Genomic DNA, 26,164 nt, shown 5'->3' with positions numbered 1-26,164 from the left:
TGCCACACTGTCCCCCAGCAGAAAAGAAAATAATGAAAAAGCATCTTTTATGTTTCTGATGGTACATTTGCTTAATATTTTAACTCAGCTTCCCAAGTCTGTAGAGCAGGAATGAAGTGAAACGCTTCACGCTTCTCATGTGCATCTCAGCATCCTGCCAGGACCCGCAGAAAGTCTCACACAATGGGAGGAGCGAGACACGTACAAGGAGGAATGGGGGACAGTAAGGAAAAGCATCAACGTCATGAGAAAAAGTGGGTTTGAATTTGGAATTTTGAAACTTAACTCTCAAAAAGACAAATCAAGACTTTATCTTCATTTGTAACCAACCCACCCACAAGCACAGCCTTAAACTGCAAAAATAAAACAATACCAAGTCTGCGTAGGACAAAATTAGGTATCGGAGTTTCTTCCTTGAGATCTACACGTATACATCTGTATTTTGGAAATTAAAACAGCACTAATGAGCCGAAACGCAGCTGTGCTCACGGGGCTGGAGAAGGAAGTGGTCAAAACACAAGTGGCCGGACGCCGCGGCTGCTTTGGGAATGCACAGCACCCTGCGAGCTCTTTACCTCTTTTCTTTCTTTCAGGTTGGTTAACATGACGATGATGGCCGATTTCTGCTCCCATATCATCCTCCAGAAATCATTCACTGTTTCTTGCTTCGGTCCTGCAGACAGAACACGGGGCGGGGGTGATGGAGATCAGCCCATCATGGGCCGCACAAACACCCTCTGCCCACCCAGATCCACGTTCACTGCTCAGTTATGGAATATACCACATATTTCTTAAATAAAATCATATTTTCTTTTACACAGCCGTACGCATTCGAAGCTACACACCTAGCAGATACCTCCTCTCTTGAAATACTATTATTGCTCTTTTAAGCAGGCTATGGCAGGAGCATTGTTGAGGATTCCTATTTAATTTCTGCATAAGAATCACTTAGTCTGTATTATCAGGGGACATTTTTCAAACCGCCAGTAAGTAGATGAAGAAAAAAAGAGAAGGAAAATGGGAGTGGAAGGGGAACGTGAAGCTCTTTGCTCAGAGCAGTATCTGCGGGTCTAAAGGCAGCGGGTTACCTCAGGCTCGCTTTAGTTTTATTTTAACTGTAACCTCTAAACCCCACCTCACATTTGGCCACCACCTGCAGCTGAAAATAACCTTTAAAACATGTTGAAAATTAAATACTTTCAGCCATAAAATGTACAGAATAGAGAAATGAGAATAAATTACCTTGTGCTGCTATGAATTTATTCTTTTCTTTATAGCCCTACAGAAATAAATAAAGCAGTTAGAAGATGAAATGCCAACATTTGCTAGGAGAAAAATACTTGTTTGATTCATAAAGTTTGCAGTTTAACCAACAGTGGACAACTGGCAACTTACATCTATATATGATGCATTAACATAGTCTGAAGATGAGACTCCATCAATTTGGGTCAAAATCACTCTGGAATGATCATCTGGAAGAAAACACATTACAAGCATGTTTGCGTGTGAATCGACATGAAATGTGTTATTTCCTCGCAAGCAAGAGGCCAGGCTGAGCACACGCTTCCCGAAGAACTAACCCAAGACACTAAAATATCCATTTGGCACGGTGTAATTTGTTAGAACTCAGCCAGGGTTAAAGCTTTACAGTGCAGCACCTGAGAAATGCTACAGGAACCCCTAAAAGATGATGATCAACGCTAGATCAGGCCACAGCAAAACAGGTTTTGCACAAACATATATATATGAAGAATATTTGTGCCCAGCGAAATCATATTACTTGAATATTTTCAGTAAATGAACACTACTACCAGCATGCTCAGTGCCAGGCAATTGTTTGATTCAAAAGAAAAGGTAATGTCTTACATGGCAGGATGTTAGGATATCTGTTTTTCTCTCTGTTTTCCTCTTTATTTGCCATTTCAAACGTTCCCTGCACATATCCAGATGTTAATGACTAAAAGACAAAAGAAAAGATACAAAAGTCAACGTGTTAGAAACCAGTTAACTCTTGACTGCGCATCTGCATTTATACACACCGCCTTGCACCCAACAGAATTAAACATCAGTTTATTCTTGCAATAACTTTCATCGCTCTAAAACAGGAAACCACGTCCTGGCACATTTCACTGCAGAAAACAAGTTCAGCAGATTTGGAAAAATAAGTGATTTTTCCAGCAGAGGTGGCGGTTATTGAGAAAACGGTTAATGCCAGAGCTGCTGCTTTAAGCTGCCATCTGCTCCATGATTCACAGCTCCCGACCCAGCGCACCCTCCGCTCCTCCAACACCTCCTTTTAGCAGTAACAGTTGGTTCAGTAACATAAATAGAGTTTGATTGTTAATAGCTCAACCGCTAAGAACATTCAGTATCAAACATCTCGCCGAGGCCTGCACGTGAGGGCCCAACATCGGCGGAAAGGGAGGAAGGAAAACAAATACATCCCCATTCTTTAATGCTGAAAGTCGCTGAATGAGTACAGGTCAAACTCTGCTTGTAATCAGCGAGATCTAAGACTGCAGATAAATTTAGTCAAGGGGAAAAAAAAGTATTCTTGCAGAGCAACCAAATGCAAGGAAGAAAAAGAGGAAGAGGTGATGATGAAAACAAGGAGGTGCCCGAGGTGGAACCTCCATGCAGAAGGGTGAATGGGTGCTGGGGAGGCCAAACCTCGAATCCTGGGGTCAGTTTTGGTCCCTTTGGACAAGAAAGGCCTTGAGGTGCTGGAGCGAGTTGAGAGAAGGTAACGGAGCTGGTGAGGGGCTGGAGCACAAGTGTGATGGGAGCGGCTGAGGGACCTGGGGGGCTCAACTGGAGAACAGGAGCTGAGGGGAGACCTTCTGATCTCTGAACTGCCTGAAAGGAGCTTGGAGCCAGGGGGGTCGGGCTCTGCTCCCCAGGAACAAGCGCCAGGAGCAGAGGAAACGGCCTCAAGTTGCGCCAGGGGAGGTGGAGGTTGGATCTGGGGAACAATTTCTTCCCCAAAGGGCAGGAACAGGCTGCCCAGGGCAGTGCTGGAGTCACCATCCCTGGAGGGGTTGAAAACACGAGTAGATGAGGTTCTCAGGGACATGGGGCAGTGCCAGCGTTGATTTCTAAAGGTTTATTTCATATGTGATGGAGAAAGGAGATAACCAATCCTACCAATGTCTGCAAGAGCCAATTCACTTTTTTGTTGTTAGTATTTGTTGTTTATACTATTACAGTGTTCCAGGGCCATAGCACCTTCTTTAGCATTTGTTTGATATCTCAATACAAAGCGCTTGGACTTTGTTGTCATCTGTAAATTTCGTGTGCGTTTTATGGCAATGTTATTCATAGAAGTATCAATTGAGGTATTCCCCATCCTTCAGTGAATTCCATAGCTATGTCCACAAATTTTACACTTCTTGTAATAATCTTATCCCCCACTGAACTATTTCACTTCCCTCATATAAAAACATCTGTTTTACAGAAGTCCAAAGAGATTAGATCTATTGCACTTCCGTGGCACAAAAATAAAACCCAAAACAGAAAACAACAACAAAATCCAAAACCCAAACCAAGCCACCACCACTACCAAACCCCAGCCAACCTAACCCCAACCAACTCCAACCCAAACCCCAACCAACCCCAACCCCAACCAACCCCAACCCCAACCAACCCCAACCCCATCCCCAACCCCAACCAACCCCAACCCCATCCCCAACCCCAACCAACCCCAACCCCATCCCCAACCCCAACCAACCCCAACCCCATCCCCAACCCCAACCAACCCCAATCCCAACCAACCCAACAAAAGAACCTCCAACAAAAAAAGCACCAAACAAGATCAAGCTAATAAGTTAATAACTGGACTCGATGATTTTGAGGGTCTCTTCCAACCACAGTGGTTCTGTGATTCTATAAGACATTATAGAATATATATATAAGATTCTATAAAAGCTGCCCACACGCTGCAAACAGCGTAAAGGAGAACTGAGTTTCACCAAGTTTCTCATACCAAACTCCTAAAAACCAGCATTAGCGCATTGGACTTCACTGGGCTAAAATCCCAGAGATTTGGGAACACACAACCGCCTTCTCCCACCTCTCACCCACAGTCTGAATCACGCAGGGGATGGGGACACAACGCTCCCTGCTTGCCTGGCAGAGAGCAGGGCTCCAAATTTCCCCTTAAAAGCAGCAATCTGCGTTGTCAGGGTGACACAGGATAAACAGGGGGTGCGAGCACAACTTCTCCACCACCACCGAGGAAACAGCAACGTGCATTTGTGGGTTTGGTGTTGGGTTTTTTTTATAACACTTCAACTTGTGAATATAAGAAAGGAGAGAAAAGGTTAAAAAAGTTGCAAAAGAAAGCTGCTTTTAGCAAAGTGCTTAATTCCTCACTTGAATGAAGCTCGTGGTTTTGCTAATTAAAATACATTTACAGCTTAGAAAACACAGAAACTTCATTTACGTCTTGCATAAAGAGAAATAATTAGCACTTCAAACTCACTCCCTTCAAACGTCAAAAGTCAGACAGCAAATTCCCAACGAATAGTCATGTAAGTTCTGCGTGAAAAAATGCACGAAGAGTAATCATCTCTGGTGAAACAATCTCTCCATTCCCTGCTCCTTCCTCCTGAGATCTCCCTAGAAATCTTCTTATGGATTTTGATCTCATTTTGCTGTTTCCCCCCTTTGCAGAGGGCAGGATGTGATTCACCCAGGACGCCTCATCACGTCCTCTCCACCACCCCATGGATCACGAGGAGCTGATGAGTCCTGGTGGCACCGGCTCCCACTAAAACTCCTCTGAAGCTTCTGAGGGGCTTGATCTACCCCAACATTTACCCATTTTCTCCTTTCTGTTTTTTCACTGAGCCACAGAAACCTCTTAATTAAGCCAAAATTAAAATTTCAAATGCAAATTCTTGCAGGAAGCTTCTCAGACATTAATCTGAAAATCAAGGCAATAAGCTAGCCATCGCAAACTTCAAACATCCAGCTTATCGCCTGTTACGCGTGATAAACAGAAATAGGACTTATCTGAAGGGACCATACAGAAAGGAATGTTTTTTTATTGGTTTTTTATTGTTTTTTTCCTCTGAAGAAAGAACACAGTCTTCCTAGTGCCATATGTTCACAAAGGAATCAAATCATAAAAAATGAAGCCACTAAGGGTGGAAGAAGCCTCTGCTATATTGGTTAAGCGCAAGGTCCTTCTTAAGGGTAATTTAGGCTTTACAGTTAAAATCCAAAGTATTGAAGAACCCCATTAGGCACATAAATCTAAGAGAACTGTCCTCCAAAAATCCTTTCTATGCACTGCGTGTCTTCATCTACCAGCACTTGCTGGTTTTCTTTTCACCAGAAAAATCACTTGGGACCACGTCTTTGGCTGGTGCCACCATTGTCTCACCAGGCTACCAAAACGGCATTTTTGGCCTAAATCTGTTTCAAATTCACGTTCCTGGAGATGCCTGATGTGTTAGACCAGGCTGTGTGGAGCACAAACCATCACCCTCCATCACTGCTCATTTATGGGGAGCGGACCCCAGTTTTCAGACTCGGCACTTGTGTGCAGATAGAAACCCTCAGGCTCACAGCACGGCGCAGAAAACCAAGCGAGCAAAGCAGGTTTTATAAATAAAAATAGATGGCTTGTTTCGCCCTTAACTGCAGAACAAATTAATCAGGGGAGCTAAAATTCACAAGCGCACATCTTGTCAAATTAGTTTTCACATTCATTCTGTCGACTTCGATAAATTATCTCCACAACGCTCCCTCTCTGATAAGGCAAAGAAATTATGTGTTTTAAATACATCGTCAAACAAACTGTGGATATAAATATGCTACTAATTAAGAAGGTAACTTAGACTGTCTAATCAATGCGTGCACGGGCTTTGACAACTCTGTAGTTGACATTTGAGCTACTGCTTTGTGCAACCTGCTTCTGCTATGAAGGGAAGTGAAAAATAATAGAAGTATGGAAGAGGCCCCAAAATGCAGCCGTGCGAGAGCAGTCACCATGCTGCGTTTCTCCATAGAAACCAACTCCGCAGCGACTCACCATAGACTCCGCTTCAGACTCATCTACGTGACCACAAGCAACTGAAGCTCAGCTTAAGCGCAGAAAATAAAACCTCCCTTCTGACCAAGGCAACACTTAAAAGAAAAGCCCTTAAAGTCGAGATGCTTCATAGAAACGTATGTGCTAGGGCACAGGGTGCTGCAAATCGGGAAGTGATGGGGTGGCATCAGAGAGTGAAAAGGTCAAATTAGCAAAGCAAAAAATAAAGTCAAACCTCACTATGGCAATGTTATAGGCCACACTGTATTTTCTTCTCTATTTCCCATAGAAGTGAGATGCTCCAATTCCTCAAAACCCCTCCACCACCACCAGGAAAATCAATGCTAGAAAGACTTCAATTATCCTCTCCTCCAGCTTTCAGGTAAACCCTAAAGACCCTCTTTAAATGTTTGCAAGTGCCAAAGAGTTTATATATTACAGATTGGGCATCACCATATCATAATGCAGCTAACTCTTTGGATTTTGTCCCCATAAAGGGTTACAACACACGACAGACACGTTCAAACAGCACCAGCACACTCACACAAGTCCTGCAGCTCCGCGACACCAGCATCACACATCAAATAATGATTTTAAAAGCATTGTTAACATTTGCAAGTGTTTGGATTTGTCCCCCGGCTTTTCCACATGTGAGGACTTACATTAAACTCCTCACGGAAGAGTTTTCCTTCGTCTGCTGATCGCATCCGGATTTCCTCTTCAAGGTTTTCCACGGGAATAGGGAAATATTTCTTTGGGCCCGAGGGAGACCTACCGAGCAGCATCACCCGTTGCTGTTCTGTCAGCACAAGGAAAGCACGTGTTAAAGGCATGTCCAGAACAGCAAATAATAAGCTATTTCCAACTAGAAATTAATTTTTATGCTGTAATATGCCAAAACGTACTTCTCACATGAGACTCAAATTGGTGACTAAGCAGGCTAAAAATAAAAAACCGAAACCACAGGCCAAGGAGTTGCTTTGAGAACAAAATAAATTCATGCGGAACCACTATTGGTAAAATTAATGGTTTCTGTGTTCACACTGGATTGAAATGCAACCGAGTTTTATTTAGAAAAGGAGAACGTTCCTTCTGCTGATGATGAGCAGACCAACCCAGGGCTGGGACGGCAACCCAGGGCTGGGACGGCAACCCAGGGCTGGGACGGCAACCCAGGGCTGGGACGGCAACCCAGGGCTGGGACGGCAACCCAGGGCTGGGACGGCAACCCAGGGCTGGGACGGCAACCCAGGGCTGGGACGGCAACCCAGGGCTGGGACGGCAACCCAGGGCTGGGACGGCAACCCAGGGCTGGGACGGCAACCCAGGGCTGGGACGGCAACCCAGGGCTGGGACGGCAACCCAGGGCTGGGACGGCAACCCAGGGCTGGGACGGCAACCCAGGGCTGGGACGGCAACCCAGGGCTGGGACGGCAACCCAGGGCTGGGACGGCAACCCAGGGCTGGGACGGCAACCCAGGGCTGGGACGGCAACCCAGGGCTGGGACGGCAACCCAGGGCTGGGACGGCAACCCAGGGCTGGGACGGCAACCCAGGGCTGGGACGGCAACCCAGGGCTGGGACGGCAACCCAGGGCTGGGACGGCAACCCAGGGCTGGGACGGCAACCCAGGGCTGGGACGGCAACCCAGGGCTGGGACGGCAACCCAGGGCTGGGACGGCAACCCAGGGCTGGGACGGCAACCCAGGGCTGGGACGGCAACCCAGGGCTGGGACGGCAACCCAGGGCTGGGACGGCAACCCAGGGCTGGGACGGCAACCCAGGGCTGGGACGGCAACCCAGGGCTGGGACGGCAACCCAGGGCTGGGACGGCAACCCAGGGCTGGGACGGCAACCCAGGGCTGGGACGGCAACCCAGGGCTGGGACGGCAACCCAGGGCTGGGACGGCAACCCAGGGCTGGGACGGCAACCCAGGGCTGGGACGGCAACCCAGGGCTGGGACGGCAACCCAGGGCTGGGACGGCAACCCAGGGCTGGGACGGCAACCCAGGGCTGGGACGGCAACCCAGGGCTGGGACGGCAACCCAGGGCTGGGACGGCAACCCAGGGCTGGGACGGCAACCCAGGGCTGGGACGGCAACCCAGGGCTGGGACGGCAACCCAGGGCTGGGACGGCAACCCAGGCTTTAGTGTCTATCACCATGCTGCTGGATTATTTCACCTGTGGAGGGGAAATACTACTACTACTACTACTACTACTACTACTAATAATAATAATAATAATAATAATAGAATATCTTTTACTTGGCAGACACCAGAAACTCTGCACTGAGATGAGCTGCTGATCTCAGGTTGCACCAGATCACACCAGCATCAGCCCAGCCCCAGCACCGCTTGGTACAGGGATTCCCACGGGCACTTCTTGCCACCCTAACATCGGCTCACGTAGGGATATAAATCATGGAAAGGACCTTTAAAGCTCCCCCAGTGCCACCCCTGCCATGAGCAGGGACATCTTCACCAGCTCAGGTTGCTCAGAGCCCCGTCCAGCCTGGCCTGGGATGTCTCCAGGGATGGTTCAGCCACCACCTCTCCGGCCAACCTGCCCCAGGACACCTTCACATCTCCTCAAGAACTCAACTGGCCACCTGGAAATTCAAAAGAGCATCTCCAAGGGCTGCCTGGCATGGCTGGAAGAAGTGGACGGATGAAACCTGTTGTTTAGTAAAGACAAGTTTTACTTCCATCCAAAGGCAAACAGAAAGGCAGCCCACTTCACGCTGATAATGACGGGGTGATTTCCACTTGCAAACTAAACTCGCTGGTGGCTGCATTAACCATTTCTCACCCTGGGGCAGCACCCAGCACCGGGGCACGACGAGGTTCCCCAAACCACACTCACCCTTGGGGTTCCTGCACCCAACGCCAACCCGACAGGAAGCTGATGGGTACGTTTAGAGGTTTGACTTTCTCCATGACTGCCCCCGGGTTTGTTAACCTACTCTTCCGTTCCTCCACAGCCACGTGGAACCCACACAAAGATGTAATTCTGTTTATCGTTAAGCTTTTCCTTTTTGTTATGGCCGAAATAATTTATAAGCAAGAAACGGAGGGATCCTCCCCGCTTGCTAGGTTTGAACTGAGCCCCATAGAGCAACCACCCGAAGGGCTCCCCACTATCAGATAGAAACCGAACACACTGAAAAAGCCGGTAGAAAACACTTCCAGCTACTGAGAGTGTTTCATTTTAGTGCCACTGGCATAAAATCCTGTCCTACCTCACCCCCATCCTTCTTTCTCTTTACATTCAGGAACCAGCCCCTAATTTCAAAGAGTTAAGAACTGTTTTTTCCCCTTGTAAGAAGAAATATTGCAATCCTTCCTCTGAATACAGAGATCACAGTGCCAGAAACCTGGATCTCAGCTGCCATCTTAATAAAATACATACATATAAAGAGCATGAGAAACATTTACAAAGAAACATTCACTGTATCACAACTGAAAGCGAAAATTATTTTAAATGGACAACTGGAATACGCAGATTTAAATATGGACCTTAAAAAAAATTCTCTTCAATACGGTAACATATTATATATAAAAAGCAAACAAAACTGAATAATTGAATCCTTACTTAGCAAATGAGTGCGTGTGTGTACACAAACAAGTGAGGAGGAAAACAAATCTCCCCATACCTTGTTCTTCTAAGATCCCATTTGGCATCTTTTTGTCCCCAGAGTTCACCACAGCTTTCCTATGTCTTCTGAACCTGGAATACACACACACCCCACGTTACTCCGAGCAACAACGTTGAAAAGTCACAAGCATTCTCCCAAACCAGCCTTTACCAACCATGTAATGCTGGAGAAACTCTTTCTGTTCATCTTCACGGCGAGATCCAGCACCGCCGCGGCCCCCTCCTCCACGCTGTGATGGAGGCTCCTGCCTCACCATAAATATGCGTTTTCATTTCCTTCTTAGATCATATCGAAACAAGACTGAGCTAGTTCTGCCTGCAGAGCTCCACACAGACCTACCTGAAAAAATAGCCAGCCAACAGAATGAAAATGATGAAGACCAGGAGCAGAATCAGCATGGAAGTCAACAGATCCTTGTGCAAATTGTTCTCCTCTGTAGAGTCTGCGGGTTGAACACAGCCAAGGTGAAACGTTACAGACACGGACTGCTACAGAAACTGTGCTTGCTGCATCAAACCCTTGTGGTTCTATGCAATAATCTGCTTGTATTTACTAAAAGCATTACAAATTATTTAATATATGCAAAGCTGAAATTGAAAGATCAACTTGTTTTAAATCTCTCTTCCGCCCTCATTCCAAAAGCACAACCGAACCTCCTGCTGAGAAATCAAGGATATTTTTTGGAATGACTGGTTAAGCAAAGAACTCATTTGTAGTTAGGGTCACTTTAAAGTGTACAAGGTATTAAGCTAAATTTGAAGTCCATTTCAACAGGTTTGCTGTAGTACACTTATATGCATCAGACAGAATTCACCCAAGATTGCCACCCTTCATGCAGCTTCTATTGACTCCAGAGATTCCACATCTGTTTTAAACTCATCTCATTCCACGGTCCAGAACGCTGCTGTGGCTGATCAAGGCTGTAAAGCACAATCAGTGCGAACTGCAGCGCATTCTATGGCTTATGTAAGATATGTATTACGTTTATATATCAATATATAGGAGTAGGAATGACGAGACTTTTAACAAATACTCAGAATGGAGACTACAAAAAACTCCTAAAGATAAAAATTTGGTTTATCTAGTGCAAAATGCAAGTCTCACCCTTCTGATAATAGTGGTTTCATGTATGTGATTCTACATCTGTTTCATTATGCTTCTGTAACCTTTTAATTCTACGGAACAATTCAATATATAACACATTAAAATCATTAAAAACCCAACACGTTTTATCCAACCAAGCAAAACCCTCAGCTTTAGCCTTGTGCAAAACAGAACCTTGCCACATGCTCCAGTTTCCAAGTAGGTGAATAAATCCAGGCTGGTGTAACAGCAGTGGTGAAAATCTCGCTAAGTGGGAAGGATGAGACCTCCACACCTGGAATTTATTGCCCAGGACACAGAAAGAGGTTGATTTTTCCTCAATCACAACCAAAGGAGCCACCCAAGGCAGCATCCCATGCTTGGGCCATCCACTGGGATGGTCCAGACCCCCAGTTTCTCCATCACTACACCAGCCTTCCTCAGCCTCCTTCATTTGCACCATTTAGAAAACTTACCAATGTACATTCTTCCAAAATTAGGCCAATTTTTGTTGCTGCTGGTATGTTGGTTTGTGCTGTGTTTCGGGTTTTTTTCTTTTAAAACTCTATTTACACACTTTTAACAAGTTCTTCACTACGGTGGACTTGGAGAATTCTGTGATTCTGTGTAACTGCAGCAGTGATTTCCTCCGAATGCCTCTTGCATTCACACTTCCCTAAACTCTTTCTTTTCACTTATTTGCAGCAAAAGCTTTTTGACAAGACCTTGCCGCAAGGCTCGACATTAAAATATCGTGAAAGTGCAAGATTACATAAACATATAAGAATACATAGCACCTGCAATATTATGGAAAAGAGCTCATATGGATAAACCAACTGCCCGGACTTGATCTCTGCAAACCCATTTGTTTGTATCTTGTGAGCAGCTGGAAACTCTCTGGATGCTCAAACAGAGTATTAGTGGACAGAAAAACTTCTTTTAGAGGCACAGATGCACTAGAGTACACATGAAAAGAAGGTATCTCAAGTCAACATAACAGCATAAAGAGAAGGCAATAAAATGCATTAAACTTGACATTTAAGTGGTATATAAACATAAGTGACAGGCATGACAAAACCGTAATCAGAAACCATCACTTGTCAGGTGAAAATCATTATTGGAAGGAGCATCTGGATTTATGTGCCTCACCAGAATCAGTTTAACAATTTCTGTGTGGTATTTAGCAATATTGCACTTTGTATAGAAACCAAGAGCTGACAAAGAAACAAACAATATATATATGTTTGCCCCTCACAGACAAAAAGGAACCGCTTCAGCCCACTTCCGAAGGTTTGAAATTTCAGACTCAGCATCTCAGAACCCTCCAGGATTTAGAGGTTTTGTGTTAGTTCTCATAATTGTCTCTATGTCAAGACCCATGACACAAGGGGGGTGAGAAACAGTAAGTTTGAGTCACGAGGGAGTTAAATTTCCCCCCGGTCCATTACACAATATGAAATCCTCCATCTCATCCTTTCAGAAGAGCTGGTGTACCCCACAGAATGTCTGGGGGGGGGGGGTCTTTGGAAAAAGGTTCCCAGACAACCACAGCCTCAGTCCAACCCAGGAGAATCAATCATTTTGGTTGGAAGAGACCCTCAAGACCATCAACTCCAGCTGTCTCCATTGCTTTAGGTAAGGACAGAGCACCCCTACAATGACCAGCGCAGGTCTCTGCACCAAGATCTCACCTCTCCTCCTGCTGCTTCACAAGGAAATGAGGTTAAAACCCACAAACAGTCCCTTCTTCCTTGTACATGGGCACATCTGCTTTTTGAGCCTTGCAGCGGCACACAAATGGCTTCACCTCTGCAGAGCGTGCACATCAGGCACAGTATCCTTTTGAACAGTGGCATTTATTATCTACCTTCCATCTCTGAATTCATAATTTTATCAATATAGCCCCAAAATTGTAAGCAAAATTTATGACAGGGCTGAGGCCATTGTAGACTCAGAACCTGAAAGATCCTTGACCAACACAACTGCCTACATATTAAGTAGGATTTTAAGGGGAGACTGAAACGAACCTGAAATATACTTTTAATCGGTGCTGCTTCAAAAATAGGCATCTGAAACATAGGAGTGAACGCATGCAGAAGAGGCAGATGTCCTCTCAAGCAGATCTCCAACAACTGCTAGGGAAAAATTTCCAGTGCTGCAAGAGAGCGCCTGTGGTCTAAAACCACCGGCCTTTCCATTCGCACCCGCATGAACGAGATCATACCGAGGGTATTTTTTTAGAAGTACAATGAAATCATGACTTCTGCCTTGACAACAGAGGAGGATGATCCCCAGGAGGATGGTGGCAACCCCTCGTGCTTCCCCTGCCGCCCACCCAGGTTGACTCACGGGTTCTTCCCAGCTCCATTCCCTGTGTCACCGGCCCAGCCACCCGAATGGCTCTTTCTGGAAACATCTCATCATTTCCTTCGGGGTTAAGATGTTCCCACTTTCCGTATGTGTCAACAACAAAACCACCCACAAGAAAAAAGGGGAACCGACAGCAGCGTATGCACATCGGTAACCGTCCTGTGCTTCACCATGGCTTGGCTATGGAGACGATGTGGATACACAGCTGACAACCAGGAGATGGGTTTGGTACATTATGAAAACCAAACCCAAGTTAAAAATAACTAACTAAATGAAGGAATGGCAAAGGAAAAGTACAGCTTGGGAAGACAAACCAATGTCCACAGCCTGCAGTACGCAAGAAGGCAAGGAGAAAATGCAAGAATTGTGCCCATGTTTGCCACCCCAGACGCAAAGGCCACACAGCCGGGCCATAAAAACTATAGGACAGCTTGGGCTGGACGGGACCTTTAGAGATCATCTAGTCCAACCCCCAACCCAAACCCACCTATTTCTGAAGTTCTGCTTTCCAAACTAATTCTTTAAATTGAGTATCTAGCAGCAAAGCATCCCTTCGGCTTTTAAACACTAAGGAAAACACGCCAGCCTCCTGCTTCAACACTCAGTGTTGGGATGGTGCCCCATTCTCTCCAGGAAAGCAGCACCGCGAGTCTAGAGTGAATGTCCCCATCTTCGGGTCCCATCCTGGCTATTGTACGGCAAACTTCATTCTTTCTATACATCGCTTCAGTTATCTTCAAAGACACCCACTAACTCCTTGAAAGTTTAAACCACCCATAAATCAGGCATCAAGAGCTGCAGCATTTGCTGCCTTTCAACCCCCTCACTCATCCAATAAATTCATTACCTCTGCATGGTAATTCACCGTATTGGAAAGAAATTGTAAAGATGGGTATGAAACCCATGAAGTCATTAACGATTTAGACGAGGGAATTGAGTGTACTATCAGCAAGTTTGCTGATGACACTAAGCTGGGAGGAGTGGCTGACACGCCAGAGGCTGTGCTGCCATCCAGCGGGACCTGGACAGGCTGGAGAGTTGGGTGGGGGATAATCTGATGGAATTTAACAAGGGAAAGTGTAGAGTCCTGCATCTGAGCAGGAACAATCCCAAGTTCCAGTATAGGTTGGGGCATGACCTATTAGAGAGCAGTGTAGGGGAAAGGGACCTGGGGTCCTGGTGGACAACAGGATGACCATGAGCCAGCACTGTGCCCTTGTGGCCAGGAAGGCTAATGGCATCCTTGGGTGTATTACAAGCGGGGTGGTCAGTAGATCGAGAGAGGTCCTCCTTCCCCTCTACTCCGCCCTGGTGAGACCCCATCTGGAATATTGTGTCCAGTTCTGGGCCCCTCAGTTCAAGAAGGACAGGGAACTGCTGGAGAGGGTCCAGCGTAGGGCTACAAAGATGATTGAGCGGAGCACCTCCCTTATGAAGAAAGGCTGAGGGAGCTGGGGCTCTTTAGTTTGGAGAAGAGGAGACTGAGGGGTGACCTTATTAATGTTTATAAATATATAAAGGGTGAGTGCCACGAGGATGGAGCCAGGCTCTTCTCAGTGGCAAACAATGATAGGACAAGGGGCAATGGGATCAAGCTGGAACACAAGAGGTTCCACTTAAATTTGAGAAAGAACTTCTTCTCAGTGAGGGTAACAGAGCACTGGAACAGGCTGCCCAGGGAGGTTGTGGAGTCTCCTTCCCTGGAGACATTCAAAGCCCGCCTGGACACCTTCCTGTGCGACCTCACCTAGGCGTTCCTGCTCCAGCAGGAGGATTGGACTGGATGATCTTTTGAGGTCCCTTCCAATCCCAAACATACTGTGATACTGTGATACTGTGAAGTATTCGTAGAGGAAACACTAAAGAAATGTAAACATCTGGAAGGGGCTTAAAAGTTTTATTACTCCTAGGCTGATTCCATATTTAAACTACAGAATAAGTTAAAGAGGAAGTCAAAGAGTCCTGCCTGTGATTAACACTGGATAACTAATTGATATTTGAGTAAACGGGAATTATTTGAATGCTACAGACAGTGCCACATATAAATAGTCTGTCATATACTTGATAGCATAAACTTTTGTCTACTTGAAATATACATTTATTTATGCAAATCCAAATAAATAAATACTGGTTTGTGTTTATTTACTACAGCTGAACACCCTGAGTAAACAGCAGTGCGATTTCTCCAGTAAATGGCAATGCAATAAACCCCAGAATATTCTGATTTTATGAAAGGGAAATTTCATAGTAGCAATTTCACGCTACTCTTGTAGGAAGCAAAATAGCAGTAGTGCTGAGAAATTGAGCCAAACAGGCCAGGTATCCGTGTTTAAAATAAGAATAAAACCAACATTTGAATTCCACAAACTGTTTTAAAAATCCAGTGAGCTAAAATAACGACATACAATAAATTATAACTATCCCTTTTAGAATCAAAAGCATCTTATCTTTTTGAACCGTTCATCAAATTCGCATGCAAAAGGAAAGCTGGATTTTTTCTTTTAGTATCCTACAGTTCTTTTCATGTTCTTTTAAAAGGAGTTTTCCTGCTACTTCAATCAAAAACCTTCCTTTTTCTTTTAAAAAATGTTGTATTAGTTCAATGGCTATCAGATTTATTAGATAATCCTATTATCTTGGAACTTTCTATACAACACCACATTTTTGGTGTGCACATGCTTCTCTATCAGACAAAACGCTTCTTACTGCAAAGCAATGAAGGCTTTGATATTTAGGAAAAACCAGTTTAGTCATACTAATCATTTCCAAATCGCATCACTGAAATAAAGATTTAATTAAAACGCAGCTGATAAGATTACTCTTATCCATATGATCATACTTAAATTCAACGCCATTTTGAATTAATCTTTGAAGATGAACAGCATCTATGGAGAAACTCCCTTTTTGCTAATTTTATTAGAATTCTGGGAAGTGATACAAGTAATGAGATACTTCCCTTTCCCTATTCCCATATTCTTACGTATTCAGGCCAATCTTAGTAACTTGCTCCTCTACTGCTCCGGGTGCCGGACAAGAAGCCTGGCACTGACAACCACTTGATGGTGTTCCAGCAGAGCTGTTTATCAGCAATTTTACACTTAGCTCAGCAATTTTATATTTAGCTAAATTTTTATTTGTATTAGCAATGCATTTGTTTTGAAAGCCCTAATCAAATCACCACAAAGACTGGCGTTACTGAGGGTAGAACCTCTTGTTCATTTAATCCTCCACTTTCTAGAAGCTTCCCCATGCCCAGCGGGCTCTGTTGGTGCTTCTGCTGTTCCCCAGGCTCAAATTTTCATGCACACAAATGCCAAACACCTGAACTAAGACAACCAAGAACAAAACATCAGCCATGCCTTGCATTTGATTTTTCTTGGCTCTCCTTCCATCTGGGTGCAAAGTTCACAGGCAGATTAAAACCAAATCAACTGACAAAAACACCCTCCTATAAAGATTGGGTGTCAACAACAGTCACCTGAAAGCTTATCGAGATTTCACCACCGTGTTTATATGGAACATCATCAGCTTTATTTCCATTCTACCACATCCATGGAATCCCTTCGGAATTCCCCCTCGGTGTCAAGGATTTCAAAGACAGTCAGATAGGATTATAAAGAATAAGGACAACGTGTAAGTAAAAATATATCATCCCATCCCAGAACATAATGGTAGAATCAGTTATCTCCAATTAAAAAACAAAATTGAACCTTTATTTGACTTGAATTAGTCCCTCCCCAGGGCTAGTAATGAGTTAGGCCATAGTTACAGCAAAAGGAAGACATTTAAAACACCAAAATGAGGATGAATAAAATGCTGTGGTGGACCAGTGAGTAGAAGATGCTCCTCAGGTCTCGGAAAAAGGCTTTTCTATGTTTCACCTGACCTGATCTTACACAGGACACTTGCACTATTATTGACTTCTTCAAGCTTTGCTTTAGATAAGCTCACCTCAAGTTGCGCCAGGGGAGGTTTAGATTGGACATGGGGAACAATTTCATCCCAGAAAGGGCTGTCGGGCATTGGAACAGGGTGCCCAGGGCAGTGCTGGAGTCACCATCCCTGGAGGGGTTGGACAGACGGACATGAGGTTCTTATGGAGATGGTTAGTGGTAGACTTCGCAGTGTTGGGTTTACAGTTGGACTCAACAATCTTAAGGGTCTTTTCCAACCTAAATAATTCTATGATTCTATCATTAGAAAACACAGAAGACATAAATATCCTAGTTCCTCGTTACAATTAAATATGTTCATCCTGTAATTTAAATGATAATGTCTTCATTTCATATTATCTGTGTCCAGGTCCCATCACTTTGGAGATGGACAATGGCAGCTCCTGGGGCATGGAGAGCTTGCAGCCCAGGCAGGAGGAGACATCCTGAGTTCCTCCACCTCTCCCAAAGCCATCCTGTGTACTTCCCATACATGGAAACAGAAAGTGAAGGGTACAGCACCAGTCATACAGAGATCAAATACAGAGGTCATCTGGCAAGACCAGAAACACATTAGTGGGGTCAAAGCCCTGGAAAAATATCCAGGACTACATCAGCAGCGGAACCTCACCACAAGTCCCTTTCCAGACCCACTCCCATTCCCAAACAATTAAGCGATGATGTCCTTACTTGTTGTTGTCGTTGGTTTTGGCAATTCAGTTCCATTGGGTGGTAAAGCTTCCGCAAAGAGAAAACTAACACAGAGCAGCAGGAGTGAGCAGGAATGTTCCATCCTGGACCTAAAATGAAAATGAAAGCAAAAGATGAATTTTCAGGTCAAATTCCTAATCACGTTTTTTTTTTTTTCCCTCGTGTCAGAAGAAAACTGAAAGCAATGTTTACCTTAGATAACAAAAGATTTAAAGTTTATTTTATGCTCTCCTCTTGCCTTATCATTTAACTTTCAGTTTTGATGCACAAGTAAAAGGAAAAGAGAAGAAGAAGAGAAGAAGAATATAGAAGAAGAATTCATTAAGATTGTTTTAAATCCAAGAACAGGAGGATTACACTCAGCCATCATCCAACGACAATGATGGAAATCAGGCCAGAAAAGCTACTCGACATCAGTAAAACTCAACAGCTGGGGAAACTGAGGCCAGGAGCCTGGAAGTTCACAGAGAAGAAGAAAATCCTTACGTGTCAGTAGCTGGAATCTTGAGAATAAATGCAAATCTTGAAAAGAAATCCAAAAATCACATATTTTTGGTGGTTCCTGCCCTTATTGTATGTGTGAAACCTTCAGCACAGAGCATGAATAGGAGCATTGCAGGCTGCAGGTTAAGCTGTCCCAAAGCCCAGCCTAGCCAGGCCCTGCCTTAAGGCTCCAAGTGACTTTTGTCAACAAGACAAATATTTCTATACCACGTAAATTCTACACACAATTTTGGCATCACAGATGCCTGGAGACTGAAAGGAGGAGGAAAACTATTACCACCAAGGAGAGTTTACTCATCCTACCTGCATTTCCTATAGATACATGGGGATGTATCTATTACATGGTGCTTTATATAATAGATACATCCCTTTGGAGAACGTGTGCCACAACTGTGAGTCCATGGGCTATAAAGCATTTCACCAGAGCCTTCCAAATACAGAGAATTTTGGGGTTCATGAGACCACAAAATAATTCCCAATGTAGAGAATGTCAGCGCAAATGTGTGATGAGAATGTGCTGCTGCTTCGAAGACTACAGAGAAATTCACAGAAATTGATAGTTGTATAATAGATAGACAAGCTGGTCTAAAAATACTCTTGTCCCTCTAAACAGAGGTTTATGTAGAAAAGAAATACTGTTGTTATTAAATTGCTGTAAATGTATCCAGTCCCTAATGAACATATTAATTATAAGAGGCTGCCATCTCAGCCATTAGCCAGTCTTCCTTGATTTAACAGCATTTTCTCTGACATAACATGCAAACATTACTGCCTGTATTTTACAAATGGCAGAACACATCCAGATGGTGGCTCTACATCCATTGCTAATATTATAACGGTAGTAATACTGCGCAACCAAGCTCCTCAATGTTTCGGTATAATATATTTAATAATACAATTTCCACAGGGTATGATATAGTACTGCCTAAATCCACAAACTTGCAGTCATTAGAACAGACATCAGCAAATCCTTCCTTTCCAAGCAAAATGGGATCACGGATAAGTTTGAATGTATAAAAATGTATATGAGTGAAGAAAGAATAATAAAAAATATTATAAGCATCAAATTTTGTTTTCTGAAATTCCTTTATTTATTTTCCAGTCTAACTTCCTATCGACAGATTCACTGATTCAATTCCTTCTACTACTGTTCATAATTTAAGCAGCACTAACAGGCTCAGCCAACAGCCAGGTTAACCCTGGACTAGCCATACTTGGGATTAGAGAAATAACTATGTTTAACACCTATTGCATACTGTATCTACATTGGCTACACTGTATTTAGCATTGTCTATAATCTCCTAAAATATAACAATTTAGAATTATAAAGGAATAATAAGCTGGAAGCTCAAGACATGCAATGGCAATTACTGTAAACTGAAGGGAGGGGAAAGGAAGGAAGAGGATTTGGAAATGTGGAATAAAGCCAGAATAGAAGTGGAATCAATAGGGCAAGGGCTGGTTGCCATGAACAAGGTGCTGAATTCTGCATTTCATGGAGTACAGTGTTTTACACCCTCGGCACAGGCGGCTTAAACCCACTGGCCTTTTGAGTAATCAATGCTGGCACTTAGAGCAAGTGCTGAGTTCACCCGTTCATCATTAAAATACAGCCAGCTCTTAAAAAACAATAAAATAAACCCCCCTGAAGTTGGTGGCAGGTTTCCAGAAGACTAGAGAGCGTAAGGAACATCAAGGTTCCGCACCAAATTACTGCTATGGGGGTTTTACAGGTACAAAACCCACACCAGACATCTTGTATCTGTTCCCTTAAGTGTGATAACGTATGACTTGAGTATGCAGTCTGCCCCACCATTTATCAGAAATAAACATATCTACAAAGATGATGCCAATTCTAGGATCTCTTTTTTGTTCGAAGTACTTTGTATTTTTGCTTGCTAAAGAAAGAAGGATTAAAACTTATAGCAAATTGGGGAACCACAGCACGGAGGCAGATACAGGAGACTGAGCTCAGCACGACCAAGCACTATGTACAATGGGAAGGCGAGCAAGTCGCAACGACATAAATACACTCTCACTTTATTGCATACATACACTGATGCACTTCACATGCAGGACCTCGAGGATATGATTTTTTGAAATAAAAAACCCCACAGACACAGCAGCATTTCCCATCATCAAGGAGGTACGATGCCTATCAGGAAAAATAATAATAATAACAACTCCTCTCCAGAGAGAACAGGTGGGTAGAAAAGCAATGCTGAACATGAAAGGACAACCGCATACAACAAAAGAAGCCTCTTGTTGATAAAATCAGACAATAGAAGGTCCAGGTAAGGACATACACTGTTATTATTACAGGGCTTTGCTGTAAGGGAACTGCTGCCCCCTCTGGAAAAAGAAATAGGAACTGCTTTAATAACTGCATGGGGATACAACGCATTTTTATCTACTTATATCCTACTACCTCTGGCCTTTATTTCATGGATAAATGGTTCAGGCACTTAAACTTTAACTCCGTGGAATAATATTTTCTGTAGGGAAGGCTTCTTAGCTAGTTCTGATTATCTGAAGGCTTAAAAAGGTGCCAGAGATTCCCGCTACAAGCGCAGTTTTAGAAGCCTGCATTGTTATAGGTAAATGCTTCTGTGTCCAACAGAGAACTTGATGCCACGACAAAACCACAATAAAATCACTGTAAAATTGCACAGCCGACTCAAACCCTGCCAAGGAGGCAGAGCCCTGCAAATCCAAATGCAACAAGGGTCGGCGTGAAGCCACCGCCTCTCCAAAACAGGAGAAAACAGGATTACAACATTAGTGCATACGCTTAATTTCTAGTTTGGCTGCAGAACTGAATCCTCATCTGAGCTGACAGCTTAAGATGAAAACCTGGGTTTTATTCTTCAGAAAACAGGCTAATAAAACCTCTCTCGTGCTGCGTGGCATTGCTACAGCTGTGCGAGCTTTTCCAAGGAGGAATAAACCAGCAAAACATCCCATCTAACGCACAGGATGGTGGAGAGACACTTGGGTTTGGGGTTTATTTTCCCCCCAGGTTTTAGTATCACGCAGCTCAGGTCATGCCCCAGATTTTTAGTGCTGAAAAAAGGAATTTTCCAAAGGATGAGCGCTATCGGCTCAGAAAACATCATTAAAAACGAGAGGCATGAAAGCGTTGTCACTGAAGGCTGGAAAATGTGTCGGCATCTAGGACGTCGGCCGTGCCGAAAGCAAGCGCATACCCTAAAAGATTGACAGTTAAAATAATAAAATAGAAACAAACTCCTGAAAGGGAAGGGTAAAGCCACCCTCTCCCCTTGCTCTCCCTTTTTGCATTTATTCTATTCCTACTTTCCACCCATAAACCCCCAAATCCTGCTGAAAACTTCATTTTGGGGTAGGACTTTATCGCATCATTATGTCATAAGGTGGGTAAGATGCATTACTGCAGCACACCAAAGAAAATGATTCATTCAAATTACGGTTTTTATAAAATAACTAGAAAAAGAAGCGCTCCTTTCCATCCCAAAGGAATGGGGGGAAAGTGGGAACTTGGATGGAGATGAATCCAAGACACCAGGCTCCAAGAAAACAGAATAAATGGCATCAGTTTGAAAGAGCTTTTTAGTATTCCTTTTGTTTGGGGTAAAATTTGAATAATGGTTTATTACTTGCAGTTATACACTAAGTCCAAAGCAAATTTCCAGGTCGTCTCTCCTTGGGAAACGCCCCAAGATGAAGAGTTAAATTCCATCATCAAAATGTAGTTTTTTATGGGACTGTCTACAGCAAACTCGCTGTTGGGTTTTTGTGCACATGAACACAAGCTTTGCTTCTCACCTCTTCAGGAATAGCAAGAGAATTTCACGGACAAATATCTAATCTTTAAAATTGTGTGTAATTTAATGTAACCGCTCACAAAATGGTATCTGACAACAAATCCTCATGTGTTCTACAGCAATAAAGATCATGGAAATAATCAGATTTTAAAAATACAAATTAGAATAATCACTTACACGTAAGAAATTAAGCAAGGCAAACTACCAGTTAACTGAATAAAATGAATTCCCGTTTAGAATAATCAAGCTGGATAGACTGTCCGACCTGATTAGTCACTTAGTCTCTAATTCAGGTAGACGAATTATTACATTTGCTTTTGGCTTCATGTAAGCGGTCAGCAAATGCAGCACAGAGCACATGTGTGACAAAAAGGGACAACGGCATTGAGAAATGACCATTTCTGATGTGCCAGAGGCCGCTTTCCCAGAGGAGCCCACCAGCGATCTGCATGGCAAATGCATGGACTATGTACAGCTATGTACAGAAAATATATTACCTCTTCAAAAGTTATGCTTAATGATACATTCCTTAATATAGACAAAAATTACCGCTTCTGTAATAGTAATTTTTAAATTCCACTGAGTCAACATAGCTGGTCCCGTCTGTCTTCCTCAGCATCACAAGCAAGTCTCAAAACCCAGCCTACCACAGCTAAGCCGAGTTCAAATCCATTTCAGCGAGCGAATATAAATCCCAGGTTGTCAGCAGCAGATTAAGCACTGCATTAGCAGGTCTGCTCTGAACAGGATTAAATGACAGCGGTGACAGCGGGGCTGACATGTCACCATCACAAAGTGACATTTGCCACATTAAAAACGGTGAGGAATTTTACAGATCAATTGGATTCTACAAACGCACCCAGGACTAGGAGACAACAGCGTGGAATACACCCGGGATCGGGTTTATTCTCTTTGCGTGGGGTTTTTGGTACTATTACTCACCAGGATTAGATTGAAAGCAGCTATGAAGATATTCTATGTGATAAACGGTACTAAAAAAAGGATTGGGTTAGATGTGTTTAAAACCAGGAACATAGTGATCTTTGACTGTAACCTTGATTTTGGAAAAGGATATATTTCCCACTCGTGTTTTACATATATAGCTTATCTGCAGCCCCAGAGTTCTGGAGATGAAGAAGAAAACAAGCGATATTGATTTTCCATGCTGTGCTGAGTGGCTCTGAAAGAAGGAACACAAAGGTTGTGAAGATTTTGGGACATAGCTAAAACTACATTGGTCAGACTTGGAATAGCCAGTTCTTATATCACCAAAATTCAAAATTAGGAAAAGAGCACACACAAATACAGAACTACGGCTTCAGAGGGGGAAATTATGTTCAAATTCAAAACTGTATTTCCATGCTACAATAAAAGCTGTTAGGGCGATTAACACATTTTCTGTCTCATATACAAATATATGCTCAAAGACTTTTTAAAGAGCTCTTTTTGCCATTTTTTGTGGTTTTCTGACCAGCTTTTGCAGGAAACAATTGTCTCGGCAGATACATTTCTGAAATAGTCACAATGCACCTCCACTTAACACCGAGACCAACACTGATTTAAACTGAGCTAAGGCACGCCGGTCCACATCAACTAGAATCAATGAAGTACAACTCATCAGGATGAACCCAGCAAGCTAATTATAATTTATAAAACAGCCCCCGCAGCTGAAGATGCAATGACTGACACTATTTATAGATTTAGCATTATTTTCAGGTGGGATCATGGATGTCTGTCTGTCCAGCCCAGACTGCTATAACCAGGAGCTATAGTTCCAAAGTCAATGCAGTGAGGATGCTATCTCACAACTTTCTTAACTCATATACAGAAAAGCGTCTAAATACTCCCAAAAATGTAAACAACATTCCTGTAGTTCTTTGTTATTAACAAAACAAAATACAACCAATCAGACAAAAAAAAATACGACCCCAAATACTTACGTTAATTTCAAAAATCCCCTAATAATTCTCTTTTAGAAGATTCATACCTGTTGTGTCACAAATTGAGGCTTTAATTGTGAAAGAGGAAGATAAAATAGCTCCTATCTAAAGTGTAAAGTCCTGTGTTTTCAGTGTAATTAATTGAGTCATATGTTATTTAGGCGTTTACACAACCACAAGAGGATTAATTCTATACACAACCAATATAGCTGTAAAATGCTGCATAACACAGCAGAGCAAGAAGGATCTTGTTTGGAAAAGGTCCTTGACAGGTCGCCAAAGCCATTCCCTCCCCATAGGCTGGACCAACTACACCTACCCCATCTTCGGCACTTTAGTCTGAAGCGTGCATCCAAGTGTCCAGTTCTTCAGCATCCCTTGGCTCTGTACTCCAGTCCTTCACATCATCTTTTTATTTCCTTTTTAATTTAGAGTCAGCTCACTGCTCCTTCTCCCCACCCCCCCGGAGAGACGGATTACAAACTATTCCCATTCGAGCTCCCTGTACTTGGAGACACGCATCTCCCTTTAATCTTCTCTTCTGTAAACTCATTAACTGCAGCAATTCTTCCAGCCTCTCCAAACAGATCACTTCTAAACCCCAGTAATCCTCATTATTCTCTTCTGGGCTCTCTCAGCCCAAGATCCTTCCCAAAGCCCTGATGCTCTGGATAAGGCCTCATCCACCCGAAATACAGAAGTACAACCGGTTCACTGTCTTATAGATTAATCTATTTTACGCATCGTGTTATGGGAAGGATCAGGCGGATCCTTCCCTAAGTTCTCCTATGGATGCAAATTATTCCTCCAACTCGCAGGGTGCAGCTGATGACTCCGGCTTCAGACTTTGCAACTGCCCTGCATCTGCATGCCGCCCTCTCCACAATGCCTCCCTCATTAGCCAAGATTGCTTTGAATGCCATTAATAGAAAGCTTCCCACGCAAGCCAAGCCATTAATAGACACAATACACAATAATATCCAGGCTGCTGTGAAGGCCACACACCTGCACTCCTCAGTGTAGAGCTTTTCCAATTCATAGCTGCTCTGAAAGCATCTGTTTCATCACATCCACCTTTTCCTAATGTGCTTCTGAGAAAGCATTGTCTCTTTGAGACGGGTCAAAACCCCAGCACAACATCTCCAGGTTCTGCTGAAATCCATAAGGCACATTACACTGCCACGGGAAAAAGCCCAATTAGACAGGTCACATAGAGAATCAGAGAATCATTTTGGTTGGAATAGACCCTCAAGATCATCAAGTCCAACTATTAACCCAACCCTGGCACTGCCCTGTGTCCCTGAGAACCTCATGTCCGTCTGTCCAGCCCTCCAGGGATGGTGACTCCAGCACTGCCCGGGACAGCCTGTTCCAATGCCCCACAGCCCTTTGGGGAAGAAATTGTTCCCCAGATCCAACCCCAACCTCCCCTGGTGCAACTTGAGGCCGTTTCCTCTGCTCCTGGCGCTTGTTCCTGGGGAGCAGAGCCCGACCCCCCTGGCTCCAAGCTCCTTTCAGGCAGTTCAGAGATCAGAAGGTCTCCCCTCAGCTCCTGTTCTCCAGCTGAACCCCCCAGGTCCCTCAGCCGCTCCCATCACACTTGTGCTCCATTTCTATACATTCATTTCTGAAGGTTCGTTTGCCCCACCACAAGCCATTAGTGCCTCCACGTTCTCTCATCCTCTCTTCCAACACTAACCACATTTCTTAGTATATATTTCAGCAGTACAAAAGCATCTTTTCACACAACCTCAGCCTTCCCCAGTCCAAATTATCCCCAAGTCACATCACTCCCTACAGAACTTTGCAACAATTTCCAGTACTGACATTTAATTGTTGCAGTATTTTTCCTGGAAACGGAGTTAAGCGGTGAAACCCCCAGCTCCTCATCTCCTTCCCAACGCCCTGTGCTCTCACAACATCTCCTGTACCCAGCAAGCTCCCAAGCACAAACCTGGAGATCACTCAGATGAGAATTTCACAGGAACCACCTAGTTTGAAATTACCTAACTTCATCCCAATGTGCATTTGTCCTTCCTGTGTCACAGCCCATGTCCCCATCCCTGCACCCCTGTCACCACACGGTGCTGACGCCTGGTGGGTTCGGTTGCTCATCCCCAGGTGGGA

At 44.0% G+C, this 26,164-nt stretch overlaps 1 protein-coding gene across 3 annotated transcripts in view; it reads right to left on the bottom strand.

Annotated features, from left to right (window-relative positions):
- PTPRE (protein tyrosine phosphatase receptor type E) overlaps positions 1–26,164 on the bottom strand; it is a 100,948-nt gene that overhangs the window by 20,276 nt on the left and 54,508 nt on the right. For 2 of the 3 annotated variants that reach the window (XM_065843515.2, XM_071812241.1), the window contains exons 2-9: positions 17,770–17,879; positions 10,034–10,136; positions 9,692–9,765; positions 6,700–6,836; positions 1,867–1,957; positions 1,396–1,472; positions 1,243–1,279; positions 576–673 (exon numbers count right to left, since the gene is read on the bottom strand). In XM_065843515.2, coding sequence (XP_065699587.1) covers positions 576–673; positions 1,243–1,279; positions 1,396–1,472; positions 1,867–1,957; positions 6,700–6,836; positions 9,692–9,765; positions 10,034–10,136; positions 17,770–17,872 — 720 coding nt within the window. In that variant the 5' untranslated portion in view covers positions 17,873–17,879. Of the gene's footprint in view, positions 1–575; positions 674–1,242; positions 1,280–1,395; positions 1,473–1,866; positions 1,958–6,699; positions 6,837–9,691; positions 9,766–9,848; positions 10,137–17,769; positions 17,880–26,164 lie in introns of those variants that run through there. The other variant, XM_065843516.2, reaches the window with a different exon arrangement.

This window comes from Patagioenas fasciata, chromosome 8 (genome assembly GCF_037038585.1).
Source record: "Patagioenas fasciata isolate bPatFas1 chromosome 8, bPatFas1.hap1, whole genome shotgun sequence".
Classification (NCBI taxonomy): Eukaryota; Metazoa; Chordata; class Aves; order Columbiformes; family Columbidae; genus Patagioenas; species Patagioenas fasciata.
Note: the sequence above shows the minus strand (reverse complement) of the source record. Positions and strands in the feature narration are given on the sequence as shown.